Below are 26647 nucleotides of genomic sequence, written 5' to 3'. Positions count from 1 at the left end.
GGCATTTTTGTTTTCAATAAGTAAATTATAAAGAAATTTTAATGAAAATATGTATAAGATCTTTAAAATTGTTTATAAAAATAATATATTAAGTATGTATATTAATAAAATATATGTATACAATTCATCGGTTCGGTTCGATTATTTCTTCGGTTTGTTTTTAAATAAAATCATAACCAAACCAAATACTATCGGTTTTCAAAAATCTAAAACCAAACCAAACCAAACCCAAATAAAGTCGGTTTTATTTTATCGGTTTGGTTTGATTTTTCGGTTTGAATCGGTTTTTATCCAAACCGCGAACACCCCTAATCTCAACTATATATACGATGACCCTATGTGTAATAACATTATAAAGGCCTTAAGAAATAATACTCTTTAAACAGTAAGTCATGACATTCTCATCAAATAACGTGAAAAAGAATGCAGTGCAAGCGAGAAAAATAAGTTTCTCCTAAAAGTTTAATCACTTTTGCTAAAGATAATTCAAGAACATGTCATGAATACAAATATATTTTTTGAATTAAAGTAATATTATATGATGTGTTGTAAAAATTATTAAGTTCCAATATCTTAAGCTCATGTCGAATTTTCAATTAGATTATTTATGTTTTAATAATTTATAATCGAGAAAATCTTAATATATGGTATCAGAGCATAATTTAGGAACTAATTAGTTTTCGTCAAATATTTTCAACCTTAAAAATCTTAATTATGATATTGAGTTGGCTAATTCATTGAGATCCTGACACGGTAAAGTTCAATTCATCATTTATTGTTATGTTGATATGAATTCAACATAGATGTTATCCATAACTCATTTATTTTTTTGAAATTATTATGTATGATTATTTTATAATTAATGTGTTCGAATCTTTATGATAATTAATTTTAAATAATGAATAAATTTATGTTCAATTATCCATGATTCTAATGCTTTTAAATGAATTTATGGATAAATTGAAGTTCGTGATTATAATATATTTCTGAATCGCCCAAATGTTGATTAATTGTTCTTATAATTATTGAATATTAAATCAATAACTTATGTGTGTAATTAGTTTTTTTCTATATTTAAAAATAATAAATATTGGCGATTGACACATTAAAGATTATCAAATAAGATTCTTTCTACACCACTAGTATGTTCAAAGTTATATGTTGATATTTGTCCCAAATGAAGACACCAAAATAAATTTTAGAGTACATAAATCATTTATGAAGATGAAGTATGTTCAAGTTTATAATGTCTTGCATTAACGAATAAGCCTATTTCATTTTCAACACTAGCTTTTTATTTGCACTTGGTTTTTTTTCTTTCTGTGATCTTTAATAGACTCAACTTCTCAGATTGGTGCAAATAAATTAAATTTCATTTTGAAATTTTAGATTTTGATATTGCACTATACACTAAGAAATCAACAACTATTACTGAAATTAGCAATGTTGATCGAATTGATCTAACAGATTAAACCTAATATTTATACGAACGAATATTGTCGGCAACATTAATGCTATTTTTCAAGAACTTAAAGTTCTAAAAAAAATGTATAGCTTATGAAAGAGTGTTCAGAAATTGCTAATAAGTATTTTTTTGGAACACTAATGGGTATCTCAACCACCAAGAAGTTTGATAATTCATGTAACATGCACTCGCATATCATTGACAACACATATAATTGCAAAATTTAATATCTTGGAGATGAAGGCATATATGAATTTTGTTGTGCAATTTATCATAAACTCATTACCATCCAAGTATGAGTCTTTCAAATAAACTACAACAACTGCACAAAATATTGGTTCAAGAGGATACAAGTCTAAAGGATCAAGAAAATTGCTCTATCCACCTCGTAAGAATGAAAAAACATGATCAGTACCAATAATCAATGCCGTCTTTGAAGAATTATGCTCTTCAATTTTTGCTTAGAGATCTTCTACAGGCAAAGACTCCCCCAACATATGTATTCTTAAGTCTTCCATGCATTGTATCACATTCTTGTTGAACTCGGCCAGTTCTAAGTGTTATCTCCTGTATTCAGGTTAGTCAAAAATACAAAAACAGAAAAAGATGAAATAGACAGAATGAATTTTAATCCGAATCCACAGAAACCACTGTGTTTCCTTAAGAAATTTAATCCCCTCACTGTACCCGAGGTTGCAGATTAATTCCTCCAAAGATAAACGGATTAACCTGTTAAAGAAGTAGCGGTACCTCAAACTTCAATAACTTCAGCGAACGCAAGAACAGCAACAAGAGCACACACTTACCTTAGCCTCAAGAATGGTGGAAAGATGTCAAGAAAATCCTTGGGATCGTTCATTAGCTCTCAAAGTCGAAAAGTGCAGAACAAAATGTTTTTGAGGTTAATTTCTGATTTAAGTCGCGTCTGCCCTGCCATGGCGGGACTAATCCCTCTACAGCGGCCCCGCCCTAGCGGGAATAATTCCGCCACAGTGGCTTGCACAGAACCAGTGATAAAATTTAAGAATTTCAAACCCCCATTTCACAACACATCTTCATCCCAAGACACTCAGAAAATACCCTTTCACGCTAAGATCAGTTTCAGGAGTTCTACTCACTCGAATTCAAATCCGTAAAGTCGTACAGGTTCCTTAACGTCTTAGCTATTTACTCATGTAATCAAATTCATTAATAGATCTCTCATTTGTTACCATATTTCCCTGGACCTCAATGACTCCGATTTCATCCAAATCTGGACTAGGCTAGGAAATCTCAAGTTACTACGAAAAAGTTTTTCTGGTCCAACTCTTTTCCCATTGGCTTTTTCCTAACGACGGAATTAGGTCGTTACATTCTGTCACCATTAAAATTTGTCGCAAACAAATACATACAAATTTACTACTAAATAAGTTATAATAAATTACATTCTCACATCATAAATAACAAAAGTACCGAAAAAGATAATCCAAACTCTCACCTTTTATTGTTTTATTATAAATAACCATTTTAATCGACTTTGTTTGTCTATTCCTTATTGTATTTTTTTTATTTTTTATTTTTAATTATTTTTATTGTGGTTTTTCACAATTTACAGTATGAAACAAAATATTATATTTTTCTTATGAATCTTGAGGATTTCAGTATATATTTTTATGTTATTCTTTTTTTTAAAATGTAACACACCACCTTTTTAGATGTTTAAATTAATTCATACTTTAGGAGACTAAAAAAAGTAATTTTTAACTCAAAAATAAAAAGTCAAACTGAAATGACTTTTAAGTCAAAAAATAAAAAGTTGGGGGAGGCCTACTTTTGGGTTTTTGACTTATTTTAAGTCATTTTAAACTTATTTTAAGTCACTTTTGACTTTGCCAAACATTTTCTAACTTATTTTAAGTCATTTTTGATTTATTTTTAAAAAAAATTATATTTGTCAAACACTTATAGAAATAAAAAACTAACTTAAAAGTAAGTTTGACCAACTTTTAAGCCAATCCAAACACTCTCTAAGAGTGATTAATAAGTTAAGAAGGATGTGATATACCGTATTTGAACTGTTAAATGGTCATACTTTAAGTTTTGATGTCAAGCAAGTTATAAAATAATAGTCGGCAAAAGTTATCGTAAAGTACTTTTTAAATATTTCTTTGAAATTTGGGGTAAATGATCTCTCCAATTTATAAAGAGTTAGAGGATCCACAACCTATCAAATTAAAGGTCTACAAATGTAGTTTTCAGTGTATTAAATTGTTTGTTCATACAACTTCAGAATTGAGAGACATTGATAATTTTGAGATTATACAAGTAAGCAGTGAATTGAGCCCAAGTCGATAGAAATTAATAAAAGGTCATCTTCTTCATTTCCCCCCTCAAATTAACGTTATGAGCCAGAAAATCCCGATGATACAAATAAAAAATAACCCTTAGTTATTGATTTTCTTGGTCTAAGTCCTCAACGAAAGTTGCTCTACACATTAATTAAGCTCGTCGCCGTGATATAATATTTGTCCCATCAATTTCATAGTATTATCTCCGTTGGTGTTGGGGCAATAGGAGTTTGGCTATATTTTAAGGTTTCGAGATATATTATGAACTTAAGATCAAGCTAAGACTTTCCTTTTATCGATTCTAGCTTCGATAAGTCACATATAGTAATTTACGATGAAAATCTATATTTTTTATCAAATTATCATGGTGTCTTATATTCTATGTGTTGATTGTGATCTTGCCATGTTATAGTATCAAGGAAGGTTCCAGAAGAAGTCAATAAGCCTCTTGAAATCACCGAAAAAGGTATGTTAAGAATATTCCCTTCTTTCAACATGTTTCCTTAAAGCTTATGAGTGACAACGTTCAATACAATTCTCCAATTAAGGAGTTGGCAACGGCCGTATGCGAAACATCACTCAACTTTAGAATCGGGATCGAGTCCATATGAATTGTAGAATGAATTTACTAAAGCTCGTATTTCAAATCACAAGAGTAAACGTGTTGTATAAACATTTAATAAATAGGAGGGGGGTAATGGATTCACCACAACAAAAACATTTTTTAGCGGCAATAAATAGACACATTAATAAAGAGTGCTAAAGTCATTACTGACATTAGTTAAGTATCATTTGTCGCTAAAGGCTTTAGGGAGATATACAAAGAGTGTTAATTACCGCTAAAAATACATATTTAATAGCAATTAAGCTATTGTCGTTAATTAATTGCTGCTAAAAATCATTAATTTTTAGATTAAAACTGAAGAAATCAATAGATACATACAATCTTAAGATCATTTAGTCACTATCCAATCAATATCAAACACCCTTCATACCTAGAAGAGAATTTAACTACCCATAATTAAAGAGAGAGATATTATATCAAAGGAGAATTTCTTTATTCCATTCATCACAATCAATTATATAGTTGTAGTTTACAATATTATGCTTTCCACATATATTATTTAAGTTGGAATAAAGAATTTAACATTGGGGTGGGGATGGAGGTAAATATGACCTCAATATATAACTATAAGGTCTTGTATATGCAAAAAAAAAAAGTATAATAAAAAGTAAATAGAATTTATTTCTGATAGCTAGTACAAAAATAATAATGACTCTTTTTCCGATAAATAAAAGTTTAAGTTAAGTGATTACAAGTGAAGTTAATTGGAACACAATAAGAGAAAATACACCCCAATAACCACTTTTCACTCTACTATTTAAGTTATATTCAATTTTTTCAGATTATTTCCTTTATGGCCGATAGTTCAAAATATTTGAAATTTGCTTGCATAAATAATATGTCAAATTTTTCGAAGTTTGGCCTTGACAAGCATGACATCAGTATATATCTAAAGAGGTTAAACTTATAAACTATGCTTGAAAAGTAATTAAGAAAACATAAGTACATATTGATGATAGCCTGAATAATTAATAATCTTTTATTTACAGTTTACAGAACAAGTAAAAAGGAAATATAGAAGTCTATATTATAAAGAAAAATTAGTATCATGACTATAAATGAAGAGAAGTATCAACATCAGAGTTTCCAAATTTATGTTTTGGACTAAAACTTGACCAAAACTTTTGTGTTTTCATAACTCTTAAACCTGTTTGATTGTTGTTATTATTCAAGCTAAGTCCAAGTGATATATTTTGATCTTTTTCATGTGTTATAATTAGCCGTTGATCACGTTGTAATCCTTGATTAGAAGTTACATAATTCTTGTTTGAAATCTTGATCACTTGAGCCTCTGGGAACAATTTCAGTGTCTTGTCCTCTCTTTGTTCTCTTGCTCTTTCTAATTGTCTGAATCTTTCTTGTAAAAGTGCAATGGATGGACCTGCTCCAACATTAGTATCATTATTATTATTATTATTCGGCCTTCCCATCGATCAATTTTAGGAGGGAGGAAAAAAAATGTTTGATATATTTTTGCTTGTTTTGAACAACTTTTTGCATATGTGTGTATATATAGAGGAGAAGTTGTAGCTAAGTTGTTAGCTTTGTTTATTGAAATTTCAGTCTTTGACGTATTAAGGAGGCGAATCGGACGACTAAGGAAGAAAATACAAGAAGAAATGTTATAATTTGATTATGTTATTTTGATGTGTGTTGAAGGCATAATGGAGGATTTTTTTTGGAAGAGGAAAATGGTGAGGAGAAATGTACAAAAGATTGATGTATGTTAGTGTTTGGAAGAGAGTATTTGAAGGATAAAAGGGTTAGGTATTGTTACGTCTGTTTTGTTTTTTTTAATATGTTTTTGTTTTGAGGGGTTGTTAGTTTTATTATTTCTTATCTTATGACTTCACATCCATGATTTATTTTTTGTTGTGATGTAATGGAGAAAGCCATGTACTAAAGACAAACTTTGTACTGGTTATCTTTTATGGAGTTTTGTTTGCGTGAATGAACTTTTTTTTTCTTTTTTTCTGATGATTGTAGGGAGAATTCAATCAAAGATATCGCGGGTATTCGTGGAATTAGTCGAGGTGCAGTAAGTTACCTCACTGGTCACATAAATTAATCGTCGAATTGAACCAACAAATGGGTGAATTTCAAGATCGTGCCTTAATGGATCATCAACTTCACTTCAAGAAAAGCCAAATGTGTAGTTATTCATCTAACCAAGACACCGCGATTATATAAAAACAAAAAATAAAAGCCTTCTAGTTGAACCATATTGCTTCTTTTTTTTCTGATTTAAGTATTGGTTGGCAGTTACACGATACAAGTAGAGAAGCCAAGAATTTCGTAAGATTCTTCAAGAGTTAATACGCATGAAAAGTAAATTTAACAGTTAACTCATATTCACTATACAATTTTTTGACGAAAGGATATTAAATTAACCGCCCTTTGCAAGCGTAGCTCAAACCCCATCCAATACTTGTACCAATGGGAAGTAACAAGAAATCCGGAGAAATAAATCAAAGTACATGCAAACTAACTCAAACACCGCAGTTATAAAGCATAGAAAGTACCACAGATCAAGAGCAGAGCCCAGACTCTCAATATTGTTCAGTTGATCTTTTCCTACTCTTGTTAACTACTCTTTATATTTACTTTAAAATAAAAGGTAAAATATGGTTGTCGTTGCATACACAATAAGATACTTTTTTTGTCAATATTTTTGCCTTCATCTTCCTGGTTTTTTCTAGATAATAAAATACTCTTCTCTCTTGATGCATACAGCAGTATTAAATAAAATTGAAGGACTGATGGATGTCATTGAAAATTGACATGCCTCCAACTACAAAAGTATAAAATTCACAAAAATCTCATTCATTAGAGACAATATATTAGTCATCTATCATGGCATTATGAGCTACAAGTACTGTACATTTGAATATAAGACAAGATTGGGCTGCATGATTTGGATCTCTTTTTGAGACCCCATTCTGTTGGTACTATTTAAGAAAGTTACAGGAACTCCACTTTTTTTTTCTTTTTGGCTTTCACTGACTCACTCGTGTAACCCTACAAGTGGGGTCTTGTGTACCCTGACCTTATCCCTACCTTGTGAAGGTGGTAGAGACGTTTCTGAAAGGCCCTTGGTTCACTGTTAACATTATGTCAAATATTTGGCATATCTTAATGCTGAATGAATACATTGAATGTAACCCAAAGTGATCATAAGTTAATCATTATGCAAGTTGATCCAAATAGCATCGTTATCGAAAATAAATAAATAAAAATAGAACATAGCACAAAAGAGAACCAAAAAAGTTGTGTGAAGATACCTTATTATCTGCAATTATGACTGAACAATACAAATACTACAACATCCTCTCAACTCTAAATCAATTGCCATGTATTTCTTAAGTATTCAACTCAGAGACCAAAGATCTATCTACATAAAACTGCGCTGTTACACCTACATGCTAATTCCAAAAATCGACTGCACTCTAGTTTAATAAAATGAATCTTGTGTTAGAGAAGAAAAACAAGAGGGGAAAAATGAAACCTTTTGGCCGGGGGTGTATGTGTTGAAAAATCAATATGGCTGCTCTAGTCAGTACCTTCAGGTCTGATTCCTACTTTGCTGGACATGTAAAATGCCATCAGCAGGTGAGAATTGACAACTATCAAAACGTATCCTGCAAAAGAACAAAGTAAACCCAGATTAATTTCCATCCGAACACCAAAGGATATCAGTGCACTGAGGAGAGTTGTCGATCTCCCTGCTTCTTAATATATAAAAGTAGTACATTTTTTAAGGATCCGACAGGAGTGTGGCATTATTTTTGGAGAGTCGGAGCAACATAGCAAATCAACCGTGCAAATTTGAAAAAATCATTCATTTTCATGTTTTACCTTCACATTTCTTTTTCCTTTCTCCAATTTCATGAACACAGCTACAAGTTTTTGGATCAGTGAAGAGCACACAGAGGCATCCTTAAGAAATGTCAAGAGGTCCCTAGATGTCTATATGTTGAAAGTTACCTAGTTTCTTTCCTTAATCTTCACGTTAGGTTCCATTTTAATTGGGCAATATACAGAATTAGATAGACAGGCAAGAGAATGTATAATGGATTTTAATCATACCCCCTAGCCAACAACTTACCATCTCCTTCCCCTTCACATCCCCAAATACCAAAAACATCAATTTCTTCTCATCAAAATTTCATGTATATACACCTAAGGAAATCAAAGCAAGAGGAACTTTGAAGCACCAGGAGAGAAATGGAAAATGAAAACAAGATAACTAGAACAAAAGGCTTCAGAGAAGAAAAGAGCAAGACTACAAAAAATTTCCATGTGCAAGTTGTGCTCCAGCTATTCAGATTATCAAATTCTTCTCATTCCTTCTTCTCCTTCTTTTACCTCTACGGCTTTACACTGATTATATAGGTGCTTCATTTTGAGTTTTCTAGGCACTTCATGGATAATACAAGTACGTTGATGATTATCCCTATTACTAATACTGGACACTAGTAGAGGAGTTGAAATGATAAGACGTATGTAAATTATAAAAACAAGTCAAAGTAGATTGTCCCACACTAGCACTTCCGGTAGTAAAACTAATTTTCCAGTGGAAATCTACAAATTCTAAGAAAATCAAGTTTTATTTATGTAAATGTGAAAACCCCATATATAAAAGTGGTATGGAAAAGTAAAGTACAACAACAACATACCCAGTATCATCCCACAAATGAGTTCTGGGAGGGTAGGATGTATGGAAACCTTACCCCTGCCTTTGTGTGGTAGAGAGGTTGTTTCTAGTAGACCCTCGGCACTGAAAAGCAGAGTACGTAGAGAGGAAAAAAAAGAAGACTTCCTACAAGGAGTATCCAATCATCTAACAATAAACGGTGTCCGCCAAGGTACTCCAAACTTCTATGAAACAACAAAAGTGATCATCTGATATCTAAAAACAAACTTTCAATCTCGAAAATCTGATTTTTCTCTCCAAATGTCATGAGCACAAATAAGCAACTTCCCAAGGTTTTTTTCTTCTCTTCCTTCTAGTTGGCCGACTTAAAAACAAACCTTTCAATTGCTGACTTTACCTATTTAATACCAAACAGGCTCCGAATCGTGGAGTCCAAGCTCTTATTCTTCTAACTGCCTGATGTTAAAACAAGTCTTTAACAATTGCCGACATTACCTATTCAGTACCAAACAGGTTCCATTCGACCACCAATTGTTGTTGAAACTGACAGAGAAACAGTAAGTGGATCACATCTTTCCACTACCATATAACACCAACTGAAATGAGTGATATTCCTCTTCCTCAGATTCTCGGTAGTAAAGATGACCCCCAAGCTTCCAACCAGATGAAGAAAAAAAGTTTTATTTGCATCCTTGGTACCATACTGAGGAATACAGAAAGGCCCTGTCTCATCCTTCACAGTAATCTATGAGAGAGAGACAAAACTGTGAAAATCCTTTGTTCTGTTCTTCTCACTTCCAGGACCTCTAACCTCGGTGAAATTCTCTGCTTGTGCACAGTACCTCAAGTAAGTCATGGAGTAAATTTGCTAGTGGCTCAGCCTTCCTTAATTTTCTTCCATTTAAAAAAAGTTAAATAAAGATGTCCCTCTTTTTATTATGTTACCAAGGTTTTCTCAGTTTCTCTTATGGTACCAAACAGAAGGAATATGTCTGTTAGGGTCAACTTGATTTCTGACTTCCATTTTAGGCTGGTAGAATTTTTTTTGAAAATTAGGCTGGTGGAGCTTTTCAAAGGGTACGTGTAAATATATGAGTGGTCCAACTTTTCAAAAGTTACACTCTCGCAGCTATCAGGGGCGTGTACCCCAATGTCGTCAGCCCACATACAATCTTTTCGAACTGTAGGGAGGTGAGCTATTTGTATTACAGAAGCATAGTCACCAGCCAATTTTTCACGGTCTCTAGTTTTCTTTGTTGACAGAGTTCGAGAATGTAGATCTTTGTCAAAAGATAGCTTGTTCGGAAGAATCATCTCAAAAGTTGGTTCAACTGTGGATTCACCTTTCTTGGTTGACTTAGATTTTTCTGAAGCCTTGCCAGAGAAAGGCTTGCAACCCGAAAGAGAAAGTGATTTTTCGCAACAAGTAATCGAAACATCTTGATGTGGAGAAGAAGGCGCAGACATGAGGAATATGGTGGGTGATTGTTAAAAGGATCGAGAAAATTGAGATTTTGTCAATAAACAACATCCAATGAAGATATGAATGTCGAGGAAGGATGAGCAAAGTCAAAAAAGGAATTTGTTGTGAGGGAGAATTTGTCAACTAAAGTAATTACATTCCCACCTCACACCAAATTCCTTTTTTGACTTTGCTCATCCTTCCTCGACATTCATATCTACATTGGATGTTTATTGACAAAATTTTAATTTTCTCGATCCTTTTAACAATCACCCACCATATTCCTCATGTCTGTGCGTTCTTTTCCACATCAAAATGTTTCGATTACTTGTTGCGAAAAGTCACTTTCTCTTTCGGGTTGCAAGCCTTTCTCTGACAAGGTTTCAGAAAAATCCAAATCAACCAAGAAAGGTGAATCCACAGTTGAACCAACTTTTGAGATGATTCTTCCGAACAAGCTATCTTTTGACAAAGATCTACATTCTCGAACTCTGTCAACAAAGAAAACTAGAGACCGTGAAAAATTGGCTGGTGACTATGCTTCTGTAATACAAATAGCTCACCTCCCTACAGTTCGAAAAGATTGTATGTGGGCTGACGACATTGGGTACACGCCCCTGATAGCTGCGAGAGAGTGACTTTTGAAAAGTTGGACCACTCATATATTTACACGTACCCATTCACCCATCCTTGGTATCATACTGAGGAGTACAGAAAGGCCCTGTCTCATCCTTCTCAGTAATCTATAAGAGAGAGAGAGAGAGAGAGAGAGAGAGAGAGAAGAAACTGTAGAAATCCTTTGTTCTGTTCAGAGAGAGAGAGAGAGAGAGAGAGAGAGAGAGAGAGAGAGAGAGAGAGAGAGAGAGAGAGAGAGAGAGAGAGAGAGAGAGAGAGAGAGAGAGAGAGAGAGAGAGAGAGAGAGAGAGAGAGAGAGAGAGAGAGAGAGAGAGAGAAAACTGTGAAAATCCTTTGTTCTGTTCTTCTCACTTCCAGGACCTCTAACCTCGGTGAAATTCTTTGCTTGTGCATAGTACCTCAAGTAAGTCATGGAGTAAATTTGCTAGTGGCTCAGCTTTCCTTAATTTTCTTCCATTTAAAAAAAAAAAGTAAATAAAGATATCCCTCTTTTAATTTTGTTACCAAGTTTTTCTCAGTTTCTCTTATGGTACCAAACAGAAGGAATATGTCTGTTAGGGTCAACTTGATTTCAGACTTCAATTTTATGCTGGTAGAATTATTTTATTTATTTTTTTGAGAATTAGGCTGGTAGAATTTTTGAACCACATAAAACTCTCGGATCCAATTTTAGCCTTGATTCATCTCATACTGAGCCCAACTTCTGTAAGTAGAAAAGTGTCACGAAACCCACTTAGGCTTCTCAACTTGTTTACACCCCTCTATTGCAAACATTTACAACTCTAATTAGTTTCTCAGAGTCAAAAGTGAGGCTATAAAACAATTTACAAATATCCATAATGGTGCCAAAGGATCACATGTTTTTTTCTTCTTAGAGACAATAAACAAATACAACATTTATAGTTAATGACTAATGGTTGCCTAGATTGCTGGACGAGAGAAGGAATAATAGGAATGAAAACTGATAAGTGTGTGAGAACTACAGGAAGCACAAAGGGAAAATAAGAAATAGATGAGAAAAAAGGGCAGTCCCGTGCAAAAAAGCTCCCATTATGCATGGGGCGGTGAAGGGCCGGACCACAAGGGTTATTGTACGCAGCTTACCCTACATTTCTGCAAGAGGTTGTTTCCACGGCTTGAGCCCGTTAACTCTTGGTCAGATGGCAGCAACTTTACCAGTTACACCAAGGCTCCCCTTCAAGAACGGAATTAGAGAAAAATGAAAATAGCAGTGTTGTTAAAGGCTAGTATTTTATCGCTTAAAAGCAATGGGTTATAGTTGTATGGTGAAGCCATACACTTCAGAGAACATGGGCATAGTTGGATCGGTGATCCAACTGACCGATCCAACTGAGTAGCGATGAGTTCTTGTTTTTGACAAAGGTAGCGATGAGTTCTTTGAATCTCAACTTTGAGGATTTGTACTAAAGTTAGCATCATTGTACATCGGACGCTGAAATTAATTATTTTAATTGCAACTTGAATACTATAGAGCTAAATACATATATGTTTGGTACTCTAATTTTCCATAAATTGTGTGGTTCACTTTGCTTCACTTCTTTCCTTTCACTTCAAGCCTCATAAACCTTGCGGCCCTTTTGCGTTTTTCCTTTTTGAAAACACTGGAAAATAGTTCCATGAACTCGTTCACAAGAGTTAATTAAGACAAAGTGGAGAAAGACGTACAACGGTTCCACAAACTCACTTCACTAAATGTTCCAGACCATTTCATATCAAGACTAGCTAATAAGCAACTTGGAAGAAACTAAAAGAATATTAAGAAAGAGCACATCATAAAACCTACATTTCACTAAAGTAAGGAGTTCTTAAAATTTCTTTAGTTTTACCAGAAGGGAGTGTCACAATTAAATAGTTCTTTACATTTCAAATTGAATGTTATGTTTTCAGTTTCAGTTGAGTAGACCCAGTGTTCACTTTCCAACAGCAACAACATACCCAGAGTAATCCTACATGTGGGGTATGGCGAGGGTGGGCTGTGCCTAGAACTTACCCCTACCTTTAGTGGGGTAGAGAGGTCATTTCCGATAGACCCTAGGCTCAAGAAAAATTGTGTTTCAGAACACTTCCCAATAGCAAAACAACAATCTATATCATGTTACAGAAGATCTAATCGGTCTCACTTTTTTAACAGTTCCAAAACCCATACATCTAAGATAGTACACTTCCACCAAGTCAGCAACTAAAAATTCTGAAATACCCCTTGGTACATGTTATAGAACTTCTACAGTTAGTTTGGGACTCTAATGGAGTCCTAGAGAAAAACAATTGCATCAACTAACTTAACCGATCTTAGCTACATTTATGACAAATTCCCCAACCATTTTAAAATTCCCCCAAACAGACATCTTCCCTTGTATGGAGACAAAATATCTAGAGGTAACAAGTCTTTGATACTAAGATCCACTTCACTCTTCCTTACACAACCTACTCCCTCTATTCCTTTTTACTTGTCCCTTGTTAATTCGGCACTCCCCTTAAGAAACTATTTATTACAAGTTTGTTTACTAAATTATTTTAATTTAATATGCTTTGGAAATCTAAGTTTGATTACTTGTTCTTTATTTATTTTTTATAAAGGTAACCTAGATTACTAGTACTTTATGTAACGCCTCGAAGATAACGGCAATACTGAAAGAAAGTAATGAATCTCTCTTGATTTGCTAAAATGGACAAGAAAAAAGGAAAAACTATGTTTAGTATAAGGGGCAAGTAAAAAGGAATGGAGGGTACATAAGTCAGTTAAGTGATAATGTGGCCACTTCAACCGTCTGCTTCTTTTGAATGCTACTCATCTATAGCTACATTATGAACTACCACATCCACAAGTGAGATGAAGAAATTCACTAGAATTCATTCTGAAGCTTTACCCTCCACCTCCACCCAGTCTATAAAGCAAAAGATTTTGAAAGAAAGGAAAAGAAAAACAAATATTGCAGTCATTGTTTTCTCCCTTAACATCCAAAAAATATATCATAGAAAAACAATTCCTTAGCACTTCTTGTGCGTCAAAGCTAGAAGTTTTCAGAAGAGATCTTTTATTTTTGTCTCTCTAAAGACTTTCCTATCTTCTACCTTGCAAGACGTTTGATCCACAAATCCAAAGTAACTTTGCTATTTATTTTTTAATAGTAACAAAGATATACTGCCAGGCGCCAGCTTGTGCACACCTCAACTAATTCTCTAAGGAACCTACTTCACTCCACAAATACAGATACGGGGAGATAATTTTAACAACCAATGCTAGCACAGATACAAGACAACTTTGACCACCAAGGCGGCAGATAGGAAGAATTCATTCGCTGCTGGGATACAAACCTTAACCTCTGTTCCCAAAGTTGCTACTCCGACTTTTTGGGTGCAATTGCACAGATAGCCAATTTTGGGATACCCATTGAAGCCACAGCCTAAGTTCATAAAGTTTTGTAAGTTTAGACACTTCAGACTGAAGTTGCAAAAAATCGTGTTTGAAATTACAAATTTGTCTGAAGTTTGGTATTGCTTGTGCAAGCAAACATCCGACATATGCGTCAAAAGTTTGACTTGTCAAGACCAAACTTCAAATATGTATATCTGAAGTTTGAACTACCAATACCTCCAGTTTCTACATATTTGTTCAAAACAAAAAATAGTTTTTCTGAAATTTGAACTACCAATTTTCATCCCTGCCTAAAGTTACCAGTTTCAGAAAAAAAAAAAAATCATCCCTGCCAATGTTTCCCAGCTTTTCCAACAACATCCACTTGATTAGAACAAACTGTTCATATGCGGAATTCAAGACTCACTTCTTCAAGCCTGCAACAATGGTGATTTTTAGATGGTGTTGTAATTTACTCCCAGATATCTTGGATATAAGAGTTAACGGATTAGTTCTTTTATGGTTTTGATAGGCTTTGATTCAACACGTTATACTTTATTGATGTAAAATAAATTCAAAAAACACTATTATACAACAACTAAGAAGAAGAAGAAAAGACAGAAGAGCGTCCAAGTAGGCTGCCCCATGAACTAGTAGAATCTCTTCTTCTACTTTTTGAATCATTTCAACCCAAACCATTAAAACCAACACACAGCTTTCTGTATATTAAAAGGAAAAATATGAATGATCAATCTGGCGCGCTCTATCATCTATGGTTTTACACAAAATCAAATTTCCAAAATGAACGCTTCACACTTCAATCTAGAGAAGGTTCACCATAGGTTGGACTTCCTCAGACGCCCCAGATTGATAAATAGGGAATAGATTTCTCCAAAATCATCTCATATGAGCCACTCTCCAGGGATGATAATCATGTGAATGGGGTTCACAGACACAAGAAAACCCTTGTATCTTTGAAGATTCCCATACTGCAATAAAAAGATAAATGCAAGTGTTGGAGGCTACATTATGAAGGAGCTTTGTTGAGCCATGTAGAATAAATGTAGTTATCCCACTTGACCTGTGACTTCAACAAATGCAGTCTATCTTATCTGGGTTTTAAATATTTGGAATTAAGCATTTGATAGCATTTAACTTCTTTAATACTGAACAAGCAAGCCTTATACTGCTTGATACATTTTTCTCCACCAACTCTTAGGAGTTATTTTTTTTTTTTTTTTGAAACGGTTAACTCTTAGGAGTTATTAGGGGTGTAAACTGCTGAGATTCAACATTCAAGCTAGCAACCAAAATAATCACCACAACTAAAATTTTCTTTCTCTTAAAATGTTGCTGCTTTCCTTCTAAATGATTAGTTTGATACAAAACAGGCTGATATTTAAAATAAAAGGGGATGAGATTGAGATGCAGCACTGTTCATCAATTCCAGCGAAAGATAAGTCAGCAGATATAATTAGAGTTTTATAGATCAAGGGAGAACACATTTCTTCTTCAGCTTTTACCACTACATTGAGAATGAAATATGCTAATTATCTTATTCTTAAGACATGCTTCACTTAAACTTCATTAAGAAGCATGATTGTGGTGGAGTGGGGAGGAAATCCATATGAACGGTGAACCCCAAAGCAAAAAGTGCAAAAGACAACTACCTATTCAGATTATTTGTATCAAGAAGTTAATATGAAAATACTAACATGTCGGGATACATGACGAACAGACTGCTGCTATTGTTTATTATCAGCGAAACTTTGATAATCTTTAAAGCTATCAATTCTAAATGAATTCTCTTGTTTTTATGCTTGATGACCAAGTCTCAGAAATTCTAAAAGCAGAAGGAACTTAATTTCTTGCTACTACGAAAACTTGAGCAAAAAATGAAAACAAGGGTTTTAAAGGCAATCTCACTCACCTTGTGCACTTGACCTGTAAAAGGTCAGTTCCTTCATCATGAAGCTCAGCAACAACTCAGCTTACCAGCATTCACTGAAACAGAAGATTTTTTTCAGCTTAGCTTCCTCTTCAATCGAGCTTCAGCGAGAGCAGTTGAAGAAACCATAGATGAGAGGCTATTGTAAGATTAGAAATCAACTCACTTATTTCTGCTTTCTGGAGCTGCAGATCAATTCTCAAAAAATCATTTGACACGTATTAATTAACCATCTAGTTTGGACAACTCTCTTGCCAAGATGACATATGTCTGGAAACTAATATTGCAGCTCTTGGATTCCATGACATGAAGAAGCTTCATGCACAATTCAGATTCTCTCTCCTTGAGTAAACCATCAATCAGGATGGTCCAAACAATCTCATCATTGTTCCACTTTTTCCCAAGCATGTTTTCAAATAGAACTTCAACTTCTTTTAGTCGGCTACTTCTACAGAGAGCACAAATGAGTGATTGATAAATTGACAAAGGAGGTCGAAAACCTTGTTGAATCAATGAATCAAATATTTCCAAAGCGGCATCCACTTTTAAATTGTTGCAATAAGAAACTAAAAGAGAGCAATATGCTGCACTAGTAGGACTGAAGCCTTTCTCTCTCATATGTTCAATCAACTGGTCTGCCTCATAAGTTTTACCATCTCTATACAGACCAAGAATTAAAGTGCAATATGTGTCTTCATTCGGCTCACAACCAATTTCCGACATTCTATTTAGTAGAGTACATAACAGTTCAATACTAACATCATTCTTGCTAGCTGTGCTACTATACACTGTTTCACGCTTGACGGAGACCTTCCCTGAAATCAACTCATGTTCCTTTTGCAATCCTTTCAACAACACACCAAAGGTTCTATAATTTGGTTGACAACCCTTATCAACCATCTGGCGAAGAAGTAAAAGCGCATGATCTAGTCTATCCAATGCTACAAAACCATCAATTAGTGAAGTGTAAGTCACATAATCAGGAGCTAATCCTTTTTTCTCCATTTCTCTGAGTAAGCTCTCTGCTTTATCAGCCTGACCTTCAAGACATAAGCCGTAGATTAGCGAACTGTAAGTGTACAGGTTCGGCATGCAATTTCTTCTCTCCATATCATGCAAAATCTCAAATGCAAGATGAGTTTCACCATTCCTACAAAGACCATCAATCAAAGTTGAGTAGGTGATTACATTTGGGAGCAGTTCACTTTCTGCCAGCTTATTACATAGTCTTTTTACTTCCAAAAGCCTGTTTTTTTTGGACAAACCATTTATGATAGCATTGTAAGTTTCAATGCCTGGACTGCAACCACTCTCTTCCATCCTTTTAAGTAATGCAAGTGCATCATCTACTTTCTCTTCCTTCGAGAGACCATCAATTAGAGCTGTATAGTTTACCTTGTTTGGACTTAAACCATTCTTTATCATTTCCTGAAAGAGAGCCGAAGCTAAATCAAGCTTGCCCCTCTTGCAGAAACCAGAAATAAGTTCGGCATAAGTCCATTCATCAGCTTTACATCCATTATTCTTCATCAAATCCAGCAGTCTCATAGCATTGTCCAGAAAGCCCCGTTTAAGGTAGCCATTAATGAGGGTATTATAAGTAATCACTGTTGGAGCCGGACCCACCTTTAGCATTTCACTAAGTAAAACCATTGCCCTTTCAATATTCCCAACCAAGCATAATCCATGGATCAGTGCATTGCAAGTTATAGTGTTGGGTTTGTATCCATGTGCTTCAATCCAACGGAAAATATTAAAAGCTCTGTCTATATTTTTTGCTCTACACAATTCAGTTATCAATATATTGAATGTAACCATAGTTGGGAGCAAACCTTTTCTCAACATGTCGTGATACAATCCAATTGCCACTTCAAGGAGTCCAGATTGAGACAGTCCACTAATTAGAGCTGTATATGTCTGGACATTTGGTTCACATCCCCTCTTTCTCATGTTCACTACAAGATCAACAGCCTCTTTCTCACGTCCAACTGCACACAAGGAACTAACTGGAACTGTGTATGTATACACAGTGGGCTCAATACCTTTTTCAATCATCTCGTCAAGCATATCCATAGCCTCATCGACTCTCCCCTCCGAACAAAGTCCATTTATAAGAGTAGTATAAGTTGCTGCATTCGGATCTATTCCATCCTGAACCATCCGATCAAATACCACAAATGCTGCATCCAAGTCCCTGTTCCTACAATGCCCCAGAATCAGAGATGTATATGTAAACACATCGGGACTCAATTCCCGCTGATAAATATGACTCATTATCATCTTGGCCTCTTCAACTCTCCCTTTCTTGCACAATAGGTTTATCATAGTGTTAAAAGTTAATAAACTCGGCACCGTTCCACTGCTCATGATTTCTTGATAAGCACTCTTAGCTGCCTCAACCATCTCAAACTTACCCAATTGAATCAACAAAGTATTAAAGCTATACAAAGTATACCCAAGACCTTTTCTGCTAAGTTCACTTAAATACTCAATAACCCATTTTATTTCCTCCTGGTTTCTACAACCTTTGATCATCAATATCTTCACATGATCAGCAGGAGTAAATTTCTTATCAAAAACAAGCCTATTCAACATGGAAACATAACAGTTCCTATCATGTTTGTAAAAATGCCTCTTAGAAACCCAGTAAAAAAACTGCAAAGCTACTTCAGTATTTTCATGGATCTCAACGAGTTTTGCCACGTGTGGGGGTCTTACTATGGAGCTCAATGACTGAAGCTCTCCATTTGTCTGCCATTGCAGCCGAGGATTAGACAAAATATCCGATACCTTAGAAACAATAAACAAAAGCCTCTTACTTTCCTCTGTTTGTATGGACTCAGATTGATCAAAAAGATCGGGTTTTGATGAAAATTGAAGACGACCCAGATAAGTAAAACCCCTGAACTTGCTCCTTCGATGCGGATTTAAGGAATAGAGAAATATGGGTTTGAGGGGCTTTACCATTTCGAGCAGTGAATGTGAGGATAACAGTGTGAAGAGTTCATGAAGATGGTGTGGGATTGATCAGAAGAAAATGGTGGAGTGTTGATGTGTTGAGTCATTGGTGAACGTGGTCATGAGGAGACCACAACAGAAATGGTGGAAGAGAGGAGAATATAGGGAAGGGGGGGCTGCGTAGGTGCAAATGCAATGGCATCAAACCTCAGTAGCCAAAGCCCAAAAGGGCCCCCAATGGCTTGCTTTTGAGGTTTTGGACTATAAAAGATTTTAGGGTTATTCTCAGATTTCCAAAAATATTCTGGGCAAGATGATGAATGGTGTTTGATCAAAGATTTTCCTTTGGTTTGGTGGTTGGTTAGAGTTATGCTCGTATTTGTGAGATTGAGATTATTAATGAGTAAATTTATATATTCATAATATCGTATGCATGTATTAATTATGCATAAAGTATTCGTTATTTCATTTTTTTGTTCTTTTTAAAACAATAAATAGATTTTCGCATAACTTATAGTATATGTATTAGTTATGTGGATTTTTAAAATGTTAAGCAAATGTTATGTTAATTTTATATATGGATAACTTGTTTTTTATTCGAAAAAGACTCATATATGTCATTGAACTTTAAGAAAAGTCTCATATATGTCATCATTTAAACGTTTGGTTCATCTATGTTATTTCCGTTTGAAAAAAAGGTTCATTCATGTCATTATTTGTTAACAAATAATAGCATGAATGAGCCTTTTATCAAATAAAAATGCATAAATGACCAAACTTTTAATGGATGACCAAGATGAGCCTTTTTTTAAAGTTTGATGACATATTTAAACACTTTCCCTTTTTTATATCGAATAAATTATATAAAAATGTATACATAAATGACTTGGTATTTGATATTCAGTACCAAACGATCCCGTAAACATCATCTTTTACACTATCACGATATTCATGCTATTACTGATAGCAAAGAAGACATCAACATTAGCTTGATAGATTTAAGAAAAAAATGAATTTGAATTATTAAAGTCCTATGATTATATAGAGTAATGTTATCTTTTTTGACATAAATACTCTAATACTTCCTCTATTCAACATTATTTGTTTATGGCGAAATGGTCTAATAGACCCCTGTACTTGTATGATTTTGTATTGTGAACCCTTCTACTTAACTCTTTATCAATTGAACCCTTAAACTTAATAAAACACAATTTATCAAACCCCTCTGACCATTGACTAGGCTTATGTGGCATCAATATGGTTGAGTTGGCAAAAGTGCGTGAATTCACTCTCGTTAAGGCGAGTGATATCCTATTTAAGTTTTTTTTTAAATATAAATATAAAAATAAAAATAAAAATAAAAAAAACAACAAAATAAAAAACTTTTTTAAAAAATAACTAAAAAAGGCTTTCTTCCGCCAACCGGTTCACCTCCATTTTTGGCCATCTCCATCCCTGTCCAATCCATTTTTCTTTCTTCTTCGCACTTTTGTCATCTTCTTTAGCAGATCTTCGCATTGGCACCTAGAGAGAGACGACGCAGGTCAGTGGAAGAAGAACGAGACGGGTGAGGGTGGGATCTGGTCACGACAGTGAAGAGGTTTTTCGATCAGATCTGGTGGCTATGGTGCGACAGAGATGAAGATGGGTGAGGAAGAAAGCACGTATGGTCGCCGGCAAGAGTTGTGACGACGACTGAGACGGCAGCGAGGAGCCTCCTAGCATATTTGTACGCTGGAGGCAGTAAGGAGTTTCTTGGCCTTTTGATACGCTGAGAGGATGGAGAGCATAACGGTCGGTAATGGTGAGGGGCAAGGAGCTTGTGCGGCGGCTTAGGGTTTCTGGATTTGTGGAGGTTAGAGAAGGAGGAAAGAAAATGGTGAGGGTGTGCGATGAAGATGGAGGTTGGTGGGGGAGATCGTATTTGTGGTCTTGCCGGCAAGAGGAGCGGCAACAGTAGCGAATTTTTCCGGCAGTTGGGCCATTTCACGGTGAAAATGGAAGATGATGTGAGGAGACCCAAACTTTTAATTTAAAATAATAAATTAAAATTTAATTTGTCAAAATTGCATCAAAACTTTATGATTTTTCTTTGTCAAAAAATAAATTATTATAAAAATAAAAAATGATGTGGCAAATTTTATCTGACATGGCTTGTGACATCAGCGCGATTGAGAATCACGATGAGTTGAAAGGGTTCAATAGGTTGAGTTTAGATGGGTTCAGGGGTCTAAATGACAAAGAGGTAAGTAGAAGGATTCACAATACAAACGCATACAAGTACAAAGGTCCACCAGATCATTTTGCCTTTGTTTATTGTTGACTTTACACATTCTTAAAAAAACTATAAATAGAAAGATAATCTTATAATATCACCTTTTGAATATACTGTGTTTACTTTTACTTGTCATTTATTTCTAAAATAGATTTTACCCTCGACATTAAAAAAACTATAAATAGAAGGATAATAATTTTTTCCATGTTTTACCCTCGACATTAAATACTTATTTTTCAAATTATTTTTTTAAGACATTTTAATAGGAATAGTTTGGTAAAATACATATTTCAATAATTATTTTCTTAATGGGTGTGTCAAGTCAAAGTTTGACAAGTAAAAGTGAACAGAGGGAGTAATAAATACAATACCTTGAAAATGTAATAAGAAAATTACTATAATTAATGCCAAGGATAAATTAAAAATTAAATGTGAATTATTTATTGATTTTATGTGGACAAATATTATTGAATATTTTAAAATAATATAATTGACAATCATTATTGAACGGAGAAAGTATATTTTTTACTAAATCCCTTAGACAAATCGACATGACACTTGAAAAGAAGTTAACACATATTACAAGAGAAGAAAGTGAAACTAATTAATATTTCTCGGGATCATTATAATTGACAATCATTATTAAACGGAGAAAGTATATTTTTTACTGAATCTCTTAGACAAATTGACATGACACTTGAAAAGAAGTTAAACACGGTATTAATTAAAAGAGAAGAAAGTGAAGCTAATTAATATTGCTCGGGATCACTTTTTCTATTTGAACTCCTACATTTTACTGAATTTTTGAAATATAATATAGTGGATGACTTCTACTATCCAGACTCAAAAAGTAAAAGTATTTATCTTGATAAAAAAAAATTAGAATAAATATTGTGAGTAATTTAAAAAATAAAGATGTGCTACATGTTCATATTCAACATATTATTGAAAATTTTGAGGTGTTAATCTTATTTGTGGGTCATAATTAAGTGGAATTGAAGCGAATGCTATTGATAAAGGTCGTGGTGAAAGTAGTAAGTACTCCATCATTCTTAAATAAAAGTCTTGGATTTGAGTTATATACGGAATTGAACATCAGATAGAAAACAAAAAAAAGTGAATATTGCATCTAGGACAATAAATGGTGAAAATAATAAAAATATAAATATTGGAGGTAGAGATAACATAAAAGAGACTGCATAGAGTTAATAAGTTGTTATTTGTTTACACAAAAATTTCATAACATACAAAAGATACTAGTAAGAGCAATGACACTTATATATATCAATATGTATAAGAATTGAAATTTTAATCTCAGATTCAAAATACTGGAAGGATAGAAAATCTAACTTACTATATATTACTAGGAAGAAAAAAAGACTCAAAGCTCATTTAAGCCAAACAAAAGAGAAGCACAAATTTTCAAATTCGAAATAATTACATAAAAGGCAACAAGGTGATTCGTATAATAACAACTGAAAGATCCAATAAAATCACAACAAATGAAAGTAAAGTTTTTGATGAAATGTTCATCATCAAAACAATTACGAGAGTTTGCAATTAAATACACTTAAAGGATATATAAGTAGAAAAAGCTAACAGTTTGAATTGTTTTAATCTGATAAACTTGGTAACTTTAGTATTTTGAACTCCTTTGTAATAACCGATAGTTTTACCTCAAATAGTGAAGGTACTAACCCTAACCATCCACCAACAAGGGTTGTGATGGAGTGGTAAGCACTCCTTCATCCTTAATCAGAGGTCTCGGGTTTGAGTCTCCTGGGTACGGAGTCGCCTTTGTTAGGGAGTGTTTTACCCTCCTAATATGGGATTTCCCAGTGTGAATCCGAATTTAGTCAAGCTCCAGTATGAATACGTACGGAACATCAAATGGGAATCAAAAAATAAATAAAAATATATCCCAATCATCCACTAGTTATATAGATGTTACTATGATTGAACACCTAGTAGTAAAAGGTGCTAATAATTCGTAAATGGCAACCTAGTTTGTTAAATAAATAAATATCCTTTGCAACGAAAAAAGAAGATATAACCAAATTATCATGGCATTCCTTTCACTAGAGTATGACCACATACCATTTGAATTTATGCCAGAAAGATCCACATTAGCGAGTTACTGGTGTTTGATACCTATATTGAAGCTCGACTAAATTTAAATTTATGCCAAAAAGTTCCACACTAGAGGGTAAAATGTTTCCTATCAAAGGTGGTTCTGAACCACACACAATTAAACAACCACAAAATAATCCAGCCGTGTGAGATCAAACTAAATCATAATATATCATTCTAAAACACTAAGCATAACGACATAAAACACTAGCAGAATCAATCGTCAATCAAATACTTCAATATCAAGTGGAATTCAAAATTAGTAATTAAATTGTACGCTACGTGACATGATCAAATTACCAACATGTCTAAGGGGTACAATTAAGTTGTGTCAGAGTGTTCAAGTGGGAAAATGTATGTGATGGAGGTGTTCAAGTGAAATACTAGACTAGTTTATAAGGTTGTTTATGTATTCTGACATCTATTTATATTTTATATTAGAAATGAAAAATCTAAATCAAAAAATTAAATTATCTAAATACTCTTCTTATTAGCCTAAATATCTTATCTTATTTTATAAAAAGAGAAAACTAATTCCTACAAAAAGAAATCAATGCCTCACATACATTTTAATCTTGCTCCAAAGGGGAATTATCACTATTTAATTTCATTCACTACTAAACAGAAGAAGATAAAAGTCATTATCGAAACCAACTATCCTCAATCAATTTTTGAGGAATTTCTATCAAAAATTGACCTAAAATCATTGGTCGATTTAAGACTGTTTTGTATAAAAATAGATAATTTAATTTCTACAATACAAAAATTCACACATCAAAGGACTAAATCTGATTTTAAAAAGTCCGGCTTAGCAAAGTCAACAAAAATCTTACTCATCTTTTTACTTGTCCAATTTTGACGGTTTACTTGTCCCTTTTTATTTATTATTTTTGACAAATTAAGAAAAACAATATTTTTTACCTATTATATCCTCAATTTATTTAGAGAAGTTAATGTTTTGAAAAAAAAATAGAACAGTAAATTGATTTTGTAATTCTATCAATTAATATAGATAAAATGGTAAACTATTATGTCAGTTATTATTTACTTAATATGTGCTCCAAATTAAAAATGGACAAATAAAAAGGGACAGATGGATAATAACAATTTACATCATCAGCTCTAAATGAAAATTTATTTCAAACTATAGAGTCAAAAAAAAAAAAGTCTTTTGATTGATTTTTTTACCAGATCATAGAAAATTGGATGTTTGTTTAGCCTTTTCTTTTTGTTCTTATACAATACTTATGTAAATTAATGAAAATCTCTATGTTTTATTTTATACGCATAGAATGTGAAATATAGATATATTTATAATGTGTGGATTAGAATATTAAAATGACAAACTTCATAATAGTGAATATATTTTTTAAACTAAAAAGTAAATAAATATCTTAAATTATACTCTATATACCAATTTGTACTATAATCAAACTAAATATCAAAACAAAAAATAATTCTATCATTTTGATTCCCACGTTACTAATTTCTGCATAGCTAATTTATGCATAACTCATCTTCAAATCAACTATCAAACACATAGATTTTCTCGTAACTTACATCCATTAGTTATGCGAGTTTTTAAATTGCAAATCAAACATCATATTAATTTATATATATATATATGAATAACTTACTTCATAAACCAACTAAGTACTTAACATGATATTACTTATACATAATTTAATATCTACATAACTCGTCTCCAAATCAACTACCAAACAACTCCTTAAAAACAGTAATCTCACGATATAATACATAATTATTTTACCTTACATTTAATAGATATATTAATTAATTAAAAAAATCAAAACTATTTGCTCCCCCTCCCTCTCTCTTTAGATAATTAATTTCATAAAATATCTTAATTAATAAAATAACTTTATGTATCTCATCCTCGGCATGGAAGAGAAGAGAATTTTCTAAGTAAAGAGTTTGAAATGGATGGTCCAAGAATACAAGTACTAGTCTACTACAAGTGGTCCACTAGATTACACCATTTATTAGTTTGACTTGTATTTTCTTTAATTTTAGGGGCGACTTAACAACCAACAACTTAACAAAATCAACATTTCATACTGCATTACTTAGAATGTGTTGAATACGAAAATGTTTTTTATATAAAAATAAATAAGTTTTTAATTTATTTTTATTTTAATATTTAATAAGTAAGCAAAAATATAATTTCATAATTTATATGCTTAGCGGAAATTTGTGTGAGTGAATGAGGGGGAAAGTAGGGGTTTAGAAGTGAGTAAGATGGTCAACATGAAAGTTGAGAGTGTTAACATAAGTCTGGAGACAATGAACTTGATAAGTTATTTATAATAGAGATAAGTCTGGAAGTGATTTTTTTTGACATTAAAGTTCAATTTACTTTTTCGATTATAAATTCTTAATCGAGTTGATGGCGAGATCGTGAACTTGATAAGTGTTAAATTAGGTCTTGGGCCTAACTCACACCCCAAAAGCTAGCTCAAAGGGAGAAGGATTGCACAAGCCTTATAAGGAGTCCACCCATCTCATTAATTACCGATGTGGGACTTTTGTCATTCTTTAACAATAAGTCACTTCATTACGTAACTTATTTTACCTTTTTTTTTTAATTTAAAAAAAAAGGACATTTTTCAAAATATTTGATTAATCCCATGAAAAAATCTCATATCCACTAGGGTATATTTGGTATGAAGAACAATATTTTTCAACAAAAATATTTTATTAGAAAAACTTACTTATCTACGGTATAATTTAGCAAACTACTATATAGATGAATTCAGATAGAAATGAAAAT

General features: G+C 33.2%; 1 protein-coding gene across 3 annotated transcripts; it reads right to left on the bottom strand.

Annotated features, from left to right (window-relative positions):
- Nucleotides 1–7257: 7257 nt before the first annotated feature.
- Nucleotides 7258–19764, bottom strand: LOC102592649 (pentatricopeptide repeat-containing protein At5g65560-like). Of its 3 annotated transcripts, XM_015303263.1 has the most exons (5): nt 16660–19764; nt 16476–16549; nt 14867–14982; nt 14506–14594; nt 7258–8055 (listed from the first exon to the last, which is right to left on the bottom strand). In XM_015303263.1, the coding sequence occupies exon 1, from the start codon at nt 19458–19460 to the stop codon at nt 16719–16721; it is 2742 nt and encodes a 913-aa protein (XP_015158749.1). In that variant the 5' UTR covers nt 19461–19764; the 3' UTR covers nt 7258–8055; nt 14506–14594; nt 14867–14982; nt 16476–16549; nt 16660–16718. The 3 variants fall into 3 exon arrangements, with proteins under 3 accessions (XP_015158749.1, XP_006363010.1, XP_006363012.1); XM_006362948.2 differs by having other exon boundaries at nt 14506–14982; XM_006362950.2 differs by lacking the exons at nt 14506–14594; nt 14867–14982.
- Nucleotides 19765–26647: the final 6883 nt, after the last annotated feature.

This window comes from Solanum tuberosum, unplaced genomic scaffold (genome assembly GCF_000226075.1).
Source record: "Solanum tuberosum cultivar DM 1-3 516 R44 unplaced genomic scaffold, SolTub_3.0 scf00413, whole genome shotgun sequence".
NCBI lineage: Eukaryota > Viridiplantae > Streptophyta > Magnoliopsida > Solanales > Solanaceae > Solanum > Solanum tuberosum.
Note: the sequence above shows the minus strand (reverse complement) of the source record. Positions and strands in the feature narration are given on the sequence as shown.

Bases quoted from the DNA above. Each gene is read 5' to 3' on its own strand.
- LOC102592649 (XM_006362948.2), bottom strand. From the start codon at position 19,460: ATGGTAAAGCCCCTCAAACCCATATTTCTCTATTCCTTAAATCCGCAT.